Source organism: Morus notabilis, unplaced genomic scaffold (assembly GCF_000414095.1).
Source record: "Morus notabilis unplaced genomic scaffold, ASM41409v2 Scaffold387, whole genome shotgun sequence".
In the NCBI taxonomy this organism is placed as follows: Eukaryota; Viridiplantae; Streptophyta; class Magnoliopsida; order Rosales; family Moraceae; genus Morus; species Morus notabilis.
This window is the reverse complement of record NW_010359578.1, coordinates 127,302-137,535: the sequence shown is the minus strand read 5'-3', so window position 1 is coordinate 137,535 and position 10,234 is coordinate 127,302. Positions and strand designations below refer to the sequence as shown.

At 36.9% G+C, this 10,234-nt stretch overlaps 2 protein-coding genes across 2 annotated transcripts; one reads left to right on the top strand and one right to left on the bottom strand.

Moving 5' to 3' along the window:
• Positions 1-480: 480 nt before the first annotated feature.
• Positions 481-1,359, top strand: LOC21391302 (protein DOG1-like 4). The gene has a single exon (XM_010094801.1). The coding sequence runs from the start codon at positions 481-483 to the stop codon at positions 1,357-1,359; it is 879 nt and encodes a 292-aa protein (XP_010093103.1).
• Positions 1,360-5,789: 4,430 nt separating this feature from the next.
• LOC21391301 (striated muscle preferentially expressed protein kinase) lies at positions 5,790-9,975 on the bottom strand. The gene is made up of 10 exons (XM_010094800.2): positions 9,599-9,975; positions 9,428-9,510; positions 8,851-9,079; positions 7,704-8,381; positions 7,362-7,610; positions 7,109-7,272; positions 6,919-6,995; positions 6,693-6,840; positions 6,416-6,568; positions 5,790-6,322 (listed from the first exon to the last, which is right to left on the bottom strand). Exons 1-10 carry the CDS (start codon positions 9,804-9,806, stop codon positions 6,080-6,082), a joined length of 2,232 nt encoding a protein of 743 aa, XP_010093102.1. The 5' UTR covers positions 9,807-9,975; the 3' UTR covers positions 5,790-6,079.
• Between the last annotated feature and the right edge of the window lie 259 nt (positions 9,976-10,234).

Genomic DNA, 10,234 nt, shown 5'->3' with positions numbered 1-10,234 from the left:
ATAAGATCTAACACTTACTATCAACAAAAATACTTTAGCACAAAAGGTTTATTGATGAAAATTTAATACTTTATCCTCTAGAGTATTTCTCATTTTGATATTATTTAATGTTCATAAACAAACACCGAAAGAGTCCCTGTAGTTATTGGGACTTTCTCTTCTTACTAATAGTGTTAATTTTTAACCGTTAAATTTAATTAAAATTACATTAATTTAAAAAAGTACGTAAAAAAAATAGTTTGTTATACAAATTTAACGACTAAAAAATAAAAAAATAAAACTACTTAGTAATTATTTTTTCTATTCTTATCGGAGAAACTCCGCGGGGTTGATTTCCTCGTCAATATAAAACCCAAATAACCAAAGCCTCGGGGTTTTGTTATTTCCATATCTATATAAAAAGCCAAAGCCTTGGGGTTTGTACAAAGTTATTAAATCAAACTTATTACCACAATCAAACAACCCCCCATATATCTTATAATGTCTCTTGCATCCAGCAGTGCAACTTGCCTTTCGTCAGCCATAAGAAACAACTCCCCCGAGCACGAATCTTTCCAAAAGTTCTTCGAATGCTGGCTGTCCGGGCAAAACCAACACCTTCAGGAGCTCATCTCCGCCGCTAAATCTCCTGCTTCGGCGGCGGACGAGGCAGCGTTGCGCTCGCTCATCGAGCGGGTGGTTAAGCACTACGAGTGCTACTACCGCGCCAAGGCGACATGGTCAAGGCGCGACGTCTTGGCCATGCTCACCCCGTCGTGGCGGAGCACCCTCGAGGACGCCTTCCTCTGGATCGGGGGGTGGCGGCCGAGCATGGCCTTCCACTTGCTCTACTCCAAGTCCGGCCTTCAGCTCGAGGCCCCCGGGAGGCTCAGCGAGCTGATAAATGCCATGACAACGACGACGGCGACGGCGACGGCGATAAGAGAGGACTTGGCCGACATCTCCCCAGAGCAGCTGTCCCGAGTGGACGGGCTCCAGAGGAGGACTATAAAGGAGGAGAAGGAGATCTCAGAGGAGATGGCCAAGCGCCAGGAGACCCTGGCGGCCCCCGACATAGTAGAACTTTCTCACGTGGTATCAGAGCAAATGACGGCCGGCGGCGGCGGTAGTCGCGACGGTGATGAGGAGGAGGAGGAGGAGAGAGTGGAGACGGCTTTGAAGCCGAAGGAGAAAGGGCTTGAGGAGGTACTAGAGAGGGCTGATGAGCTGAGGCTGAGGACACTTAAGGATGTCATTCACCTGCTCACTCCTATTCAGGCTGTCCATTTCTTGATTGCTGCTGCTGAGCTCCACTTGAGGATCCATGAGTGGGGCAAGAAGAGGGACGCCAAAACTCATCAACAGCGACATCTCGATTAATTATTAATTAGTTCGCAATACATGATTTTATTATAATTGCAGGTTTAGTATAGCGGTAAAGTCACATCTATTTTTATTTTTTCATATTAATGGGCACACCCATATAAAAAGTCGATTAATTAATTAGTTGGCAATACATGATTTTATTATAATTGCAGACTTAGATAGCGGTATAGTGACATCTATTTTTTTTTTCATATTAATGGGTCACACCCTTATAAAAAGTTGATTAATTAATTAGTTCGCAATACAAGATTTTATTATAATTACAGATTTAGCGTAGCGGTATTATAATTACAGATTTAGTATAACGGTAAAGTCACATCTATTTTTATTTTTTCATATTAATGGGCACACTCTTATAAAAAGTCGATTAATTAATTAGTTCGCAATACATGATTTTATTATAATTGCAGACTTAGTGTAACGATAAAGTCACGTCTATTTTTATTTTTATTTTTTATATTATTGGGCCACACTCTTATAAAAAGTCGATTAATTAATTAGTTCGCAATACATGATTTTATTATAATTGAAATTTAGTGTAGCGGTAAAGTCACATCTATTTTTTATTTTTTTATATATTAATGGGCCACACCTTTATAAAAAAAAACAGTACTGTTAGGAGGAAAACTTTCTAATTTAAACAAGAATTATGATAGTTATATAAGGAAATTATTTTAAGTACTATATAAATTAGTTGCTATACTGATTATTATTAGTTGTCGCATATGTGGTGGCTCGCTTTTGTTAGGAAAGAATATTGTTTAAGAATGTAATTCAACTAATAATAAACTGTCATTTTCTTGTTACAAGATTTCAGGTTTTTTTTTTCTTTTCTTTTCTTTTTTCCCACTGCTTAATTTTCTGATTTCTTATGTTCAGGGCTTTAATGTGGAGAGCCCGCCTTATACGTACTGTCAAAAGCCGTTTTTCTTCCCCTCGGGTGCTTCTCAAGTTGGTCCTGACTTCAGTCTTTTCATATTGTTATTTATTTTTTTTCACAAAATGACAAAAGAATTATTTTAAAGTAAACCCTTATGAGGCTAGGATATGTTTTTGATCTATTGATTTTTGACTGATATGCCAATGTTATAACAACAATAAAGATCAATTATAAAAATAAAAATAAAAAAAAAAAGAAAAAAACAACAACAACAATAAAGATCGGAATAGCATGACGTGTTAAAAGGAAGTCAGGGTTCAATTTAAATTCAGTGTATAATTCGGAGTCTATTTGTTAAAAAAAAAAAAAAAAAAAAAACTAAATTAAATAAGATGAATTAAAATACGATTTGTCTCGAAAGTATTTTAAATGATTTCTAACTAATCATATTTTGTTATATCATCTAATGAATAAACGTGATAAAATTAATTAAAAAAATTTAAATTTTTATGTGACGTGGCACAATATAATCGGTTAAATGTATTTTGAACAATAATTTGAGTCCCATCTTATTGTCCCTATGTTGCAAGTTAATGTTACCTAATTATGTTTCCTTTCTGTATTTGTTCGTAGATATGCCCTTCAAGCGCTTGAACCTGCTTGGATCACATCTAGACAAATAGAAGCAGGGCGACGAGTAATGACACGAAACGCACGCCACGGCGAAAAAATATGGGTACGTATATTTCTAAACAAATCAATTACAGTAAGACCTACAGAAACACGTATGGGTTTAGGAAAATGATCTCCTGAATATTAGGTAGTTGTCGTTAAACCAGGTAGAATACTTTATGAAATGAGCGGAGTACCAAAAAATATAGCCAGAAAAGCTATTGCAATAGCGGCATCCAAAATGCCTATACGAACTCAATTCATTATTTATTTATGGTGTATAAATCTAGAGGAATACTACATATAAAGATGTTGAAAAAAAATGTAATGATAAAGAGTTAAATATACCATGTCAATTGCATATTTTCAGAGGCAGAAAAGGGCCGGGGAAGGTAAGAATGAGTATGTAGAAACACTTATTTAGCAGAATGGATAGAATAGGATTTTATTGGCTTAATCCGGATAAGAGATGAGACTTAAAGGTTTAAGTTAATGTCTGGTTCACGGATTCAGAACCATGAGTCAGAATTTTTTTCGATTTACATGTATTTTTTGTGAGAAAAAATACTGTAGCAAACCACGAATTATGATTCGAACCATAGTACGAATCCTCATTCCAAACACCCTATAAATCTACTTAAAGAAATCACGAACTTAGAGAAAACAAGACTCAATTTTGAATTCATTTCTCAAATATTCTTAAGTCTTCTATTATCATAGCGAACGAGGCTATTTATAACTCACTTATAAAATGATAGCAACATAGCTACTTAGACATACGATAAACTAATAACGAAATTAAAGCTAAGTAGATAAATGGCAATACAACCAAAAATAACGACTAATATAGTTAGAACCTTCTACGTCAAACACTAACTTTAATCCCAACTATTTGTATAAATTTTTCATTGGAAAAATGCAATATTTGACTATTAATTTATATGACAATCTTTAATTAACTACCAATACTGAATAATAACTTAGAGTTGATAAAAAAAAAGATTTAAATTAGTGTCACTAGCATTGTCGTTTAATGCGAGCGAGTGCAAATGTCATTCTAAAGTTTGATTATGATAGATACATCCTTCATAAGGAATGTGTGGAAAATGCAAAGCGAAGCAGCAAAGATAATGCCTTAAATCAAGCAACAATGATCATATTTGTTATAAGGCAATTTGTTCACAATTATATTCAGTTGTAAGATAAGAATCAGCAATGGATGCTTTTGCAAAGAATAAGCAGCATTTCTTGCACAAAGGAAAAAGGGAAATTGGGAAGCCAAAGCAACCTCAACTTGACTTACATTCTTTTTAAAACAGGACGTCAAAAGAGGGAAAAAGTAATAGTGCCATAGACAACGGAACTTTCCTATGTGATTTTCTATAATACATTTTGTTCTATGATTTATTTTTTTGCTTTTCGTTTAGTTTAATTGCACAACATGGCCCTGAGTTTTTAAGTTTTTGATAATTTGGTATTGGATGTAATTTTATCGACAAAAATCAACTCGAATTAAGTTTTTGGTCGCAAAACGTAGTTCAATTGTTAACATCCGTTTAAAAAGGATGGATACATGCATGTAATACGCAGATGAAAGTCTTTGTGAGACAATTATATAAATAAACCTAAAAACTCTATAACTACTCACAACAAAATTGGCCATTGATTTAATTGATGCTTTTTGATCATTCATTTTTTTTTTCTTCAAAGAGTTGGAATCCTACTAAAAAAAAAAACCCTGGCAAGCTAACAGCGCCGCCACCCCCACCCTGAGAACCCCTCACGGCCTCTGCTTGTCGCGCTGCCCACCCCACAGTGCCCCCTCCCTTTAACGACAGCCCCACACCCCGTGACAACCCTCCCTTGCGGTGTCCCTAGCAATGATACGACCCAAAACTTCCTCCCATTGATGAGACCAAGGCCGCCGTTACAATCCTGCCCTCTCCCTCACCCCACTCCTGCACTGCATCCTTGACAACATATGTACATCAGCATTTTCTTCTCATATGTTTTTTTAGGTTTTTAACACAATTACCCTCAAAACTTGTCATGATTTAACAAATTGCCTTTTAAACTTTTAGCTCCCGTTTATTTCACCCATTTGAGTTTAGAATTTGAATTTTGTTACAGTAAAAAGCTCTAAAAAACAGTCACATCTAACTCTTTTGCCACAGTAAAAAGCTCACATAAAATCACATCTCAACTCGAATTAAAAACTCGGATCAGCGAACTAAACAAGCCCTTAAAATTTTAACAATCAATCTCCTAAACTTGTAAAATTGTAATAATGTGTCCTATTTTACTAATTTGTCTAAATTTTTTATTATATTTAAGAGATTAAAAGTTGAAGAATCGAAAGATTTGTGTTACATTTGCATCGGGACGTTAAAATTTCTCATCGAACGTGCTTTTTTTTTTAAAACTAATTTAACATAATCATCGTAAAAAATTGGACATATTACAACAATTTAACGAGTTAAAGAACAACTTGTCAAAATTAAAAGTTCAGAAGACAAATTAGTAAAACCATACAAATTTAGGGGATAGATGTGAAAAATACCCTCGTATCCTCCCCCCTGATTTTACTCCTCTATCCTTGAATTTTAGGTACCCTGTAATGCATGTGCGCCTTACGATCACATTTCAACCGATGTCAACTTAAAAATTAAAAGACCTGTGGTGCTTAAAAATCAGCAAAGGATTTTTTTTTTTTTTTTTTTTTTCTGATATTAGTGCATGCTCGTTTACAAACTTCTGCGCAACAAGACACAGAAAATGGAAAAGCCAAACCCTTTACCAAAACACGTTAGAATGACTCAGAAGTGTTTAAGTTTGCAAGATGGTGGAACAGGACAAAAGCCAGCAAGTACTCTTTTACCACATCAAACCCCCATTTGCAACAACAAAAGTCTCCACAGCAAAATTATGCCGTCACCAAAGAAGGATTTAATACAAGAAGTTTTCTGCTGGCCACACTACTACTAAGCCAAGGAGGGGGCAAAACATCTTTCCAACAACCTCTCTTCCAAGACCCAGTTTTTGTTTTCAAGTGACACAAACTAACCAACAATATTCCGAAAACAGCCGACTATACAAAATTTTTGGAACAACAAAAAAAGAAAAGAAAAGGCATGGATTCTCACAACAATAGTGATTATCTTGTTAGTCAAAGGTTGAGGAGCGGCTCCATCTCCCTCTCAAGTAATCCTCTATGGAGATGCTTTGCTCACTGCCGCTAAGAGAATAAGAATCATCTTCCATATCTAGCAATGCAAGGTTTAGATGGGATTGGATGTTGGACGGAAGCGGTTCTCCATCCACAACCTCTTCTTCATCTTCCGATGCACTCACTTGTTGCCTCGCCCATCTCACGGCTTCCTCATCGCCTTGGAGTATCTTCACAACCTACAAAAGAAAACCCAACAAAATAAAATGATCCACGCTAAAACATAACAATGATAACAAATCAAGGAAATGAAGTTTCCCAAGAAAACTTACGACGCTGATACAAGGCCGTAATTTAGGTGACCGTCTAATGCAAAGAGTAGCAGCGAGAATCATTCTCTCAATCTTTTCCTTGTCAGATTCCGCGCTGCCAAGACTTGGATCTAGCAACTCGGAAACCTTCCCACCCTTTAATATTGGATTTGCCTGGAGAATCATCAAAAGTAACCAATGAATATGTTACGTTACAAGGCAGACAAATTTTAACGTGATCATTTGCCAACTAATAGATTCTATGATCTCAAGTTTCCAGATACATGCAATAACTTACCCACAATACGATGCTTTCCTGCCCCTTTGGAAATTCATTGTTAATTGGTTTTCTTCCAGAAAGAAGCTCGAGGAGTACCACACCAAAAGCATAGACATCAATTTTGTCGCTTACTTTTCCATGCATGAAGTATTCTGGAGCCAAGTAACTACCACATAAACAATAGAGTTAGTATAGGAAGAAAATCGAAAAGAGTGAAGAATGAGAAAAGGAAGAGACAACATACCCAAAAGTTCCTGCAACATCGGTGCAAATAAAGTGCGATGAACCTGATGCCCAACTAGCAAGTCCAAAATCCGAGAGCTGATGAACAAATAATAACAAGTTGATGATGAGAATAAAATGCTTCAAATGCAATAATAAAAAAGACCTTTTTGGAAGGATATTTGAGGATATAATTGAGAGAAGGACAACACCTGTGGCTCAAAATCATCCGAAAGAAGGATATTTGAGGACTTAACATCCCTGTGAATCACAGGTTCTGCACAACCATAGTGCAGATAGTCCAATGCCTCAGCTATACCAAGAGCCACGTAATATCTCTCTTGCCAACCAAATGTATTTCCATCCTTCTTATGACCTTGATCAAGATGTATCCACCAATAGTCAACAAAAAAGAAACTAGAAACCATGTTTTATTCGATCTAAAAGAAAAAACTAACTAATTACCATGAAGGTTCTCTTCCAGACTTCCTCTCGGAAGAAACTCATATACCAAGATTAAATTGTCATCTTCAAAACAGAATCCAAATAACGAGATTATGTTCTTGTGATTCAAAGTTGTGATGATGTCAATTTCCTGAACAAACTCTTTTATCACATCTTCAGACGGCTTCAAGATTTTCACAGCCAATTCCTTCCCATCATGAAGACACCCTCTATAAACGCGGCTGCTGCCACCTCTGCCTACCATATTCTCTGAATAACAATTCAAACTTCATTAGCGAAAAAAACTTCTGAGTTCAATTCAATCTCAAATCAGAACTTCAAAGTACGGGAAAGAATACAAACCGGGCAAAAAGTTAGATGTTGCCTGCAAAAGTTCCTGAAAACTGAATAATCTACATGTTGCTGAGTACTTTTCATGTATATTCATTAACTCTTTAAGAAGGCTCTCCAACCCATTGTGAGGGGAAAGCGGGGGGCTAGCCATGTTATAGCCAAATGGCACAATTGCCCTGCTCTCTCCATCAAGAGCAGAGCGATCGTCATCCTGATTACAAATGGTTTGCTTCTGATCCGGATAGACTACTGAAGAATGCCAACTTGGTAGTCTCAATACCCATTGGAACCTGGACGACTTTTTAACAGATGCCTCAATGGATTGCCGAAACGGCAAAAACAGACGACGCAGAAGTGCCCAACCCGGATTCAAGAATCGAGAATCTTGAATTGCCAAGGAACCAGAAGCAGCTTGATATGGCTGAATCGGTACCAAAGCCAATGAATTGTCCTCACTGTTGCACACCGACAAATCGTCCTCTAATTCGCTGACAGAATCATCGGGCACCACTGAATCCGACTCAGAGATATAACAATCCCTCTTGGGGGTTTTGGTTCTACACTTAGAACAGGATTTTCGTATGCGATGGTGACATTTATACTTGTTAAGCTCAGCCTCAATAAGTAACTTTACATTCTTGTGAACTAAGGCGCCGTAATTCTCATTCCCATTAGATTGATTACTATCTGTTCAACAACAATAAACATAAGCATAACTCCAACACCCAAATCCACGATGAAAAAGGGAAATTAAGAAACAAAAAAGTAAACAAAAGGACAATTTGTCCAAACATGACTAAACAGTGGGGAAATCACACATGTGAGGCTTAAAATATTTTTTCTTCAAGGAGAATTCTTGAAAGGGTAAGAGGAAAAAAAATCTAAAATCCCTTAGTAGGAACAGTCTTAAACTGTCAGATTTTCACTAGGTACAGTATTAAAGTGTTAGATTTTCATCCATTTCTGTTAAATTTTCATATTGTTTTTAATCGAAAATGATTTTGGTGTAACCTGAAGGTTCAGAACTATGTCCCACTGATAGCATAATTCTCCGCTTTTTAATATTGACAATTTCTTTTGATCAAAATTTTAAAGGAATGGAACCAAAAGAATAAAACTCATCACAAGGGCATGGAAACTAATCTCAAATTAATACCCATTTTTGTTTCCCTCTTAAAGACAACTTTGCTATTATCAACCGCGAAAACACCAAAACATCGGGACAATTTAGCGGCGCAGTGCTTGGCAACGGAAGCCGAGGAGCGGATTCTGTGGTTGGTTTTGGATACTCCGACGACAAGTGTGGCTGAAGGGTAGGACTTGGCTTCTCTCACCAGAATTTTCCTTACAGATTTTCCCCTACACACTTTGAGCTTCAGATCAACCTGCTCAAACAACAAACTTTCAAGTCTCGTCATCAAAAATAGTCAGAGAATAACGTTGCATTTTCTGGGCATCTCCAAATCCAAAAAACAAAAACAAAAACAAAAAAAAATCAAATTAACAAACTGCTTCGAGACACTTTCAAGTTTCGTCACCATCATCAACAAATTAAAGAACAAACATTGTATTTTCTGGGTATCTCCAAATCCAAACAAAAGAAACCAAATTAAATTAACAACCTGTTTTTCATTATCAACAAAAGAGAAATAATAACATTGTGTTTTCTGGGTATCTCCAAATCAAAACAGAAAGAAATTAAATTGAATTGGGTTAAATTAAATCAAACTAACCTGCTTCAAATTGCAGAAGCCTTCGTAGACTGAGAGGACGGAATCAAAGGTGTTTATGAGAGAGAGCAAAGAGGACGTACTCTCTGAAAAACCCAAACAAAAACAATTCTTAGTATTAATCTTTAGAGAGAGAAACAAAAAAAAAAACAAGAGAGAGAAAGAGAAATAGACCAGTGGAGGAGTCGAGGACATGGAGAGCAATGACTTGGTGACCAGGAAGAGCGACTTTGACGAGGGCCCACGTCAGCAACTCCTTGCTCCGAGAGTCCAGCTTCACACCCACAACCACCGTCCTCTTTCCTCCTCCGCCTCCTCCGCCGCCGCCGCCGCCATTTTCGACTTCGCCTGTCGAACTCGAACTGCTCGGCTCCGCCACCATCTTCACCCAACGACTTCGTTTTTCTCTCTCCCTCTCTGTAACTCTGCCACTTGGAAGTGGTGAAGAGGTAAGACAAGAAAATGGGTTATCAGAACTCTGAGGAGACAGGACTGAAGAAGAAAGAATCTCTCTCTCTCTCCTTTTTTTCTCTCTCTACTGTAAGAAGAGAAAGAAGAGAGGGAGAAGAGAGACAAAATGGTGAAATGTTTTAGGAACGGAAGTTGATTAATTACAACGTTTTAACGTTAACGTTAACGTTAACGTCATAGGGTCGCGTGACTTTATGTGAGAGCTTTTTACTGTAACAAAAAAGTTAGATGTGATTGTTTGTGAGAGCTTTTTACTGTAGAAAAATTCAAATTCTAAACTCGAATCAGCGAAATGAACGGAGCCGAAATGTTTTAGGAACGGAAGTTGATTAATTACAA

Coding starts and splice junctions, on each gene's coding strand:
- LOC21391301 (XM_010094800.2), bottom strand. CDS start 9,806: ATGGTGGCGGAGCCGAGCAGTTCGAGTTCGACAGGCGAAGTCGAAAAT. Junction 8,382..8,850: donor TAAGAGGGAAACAAAAATGG/GTATTAATTTGA, acceptor GTTGTTGAACAG/ATAGTAATCAATCTAATGGG. Junction 6,569..6,692: donor AGGAAAGCATCGTATTGTGG/GTAAGTTATTGC, acceptor ATGATTCTCCAG/GCAAATCCAATATTAAAGGG.
- LOC21391302 (XM_010094801.1), top strand. CDS start 481: ATGTCTCTTGCATCCAGCAGTGCAACTTGCCTTTCGTCAGCCATAAGA.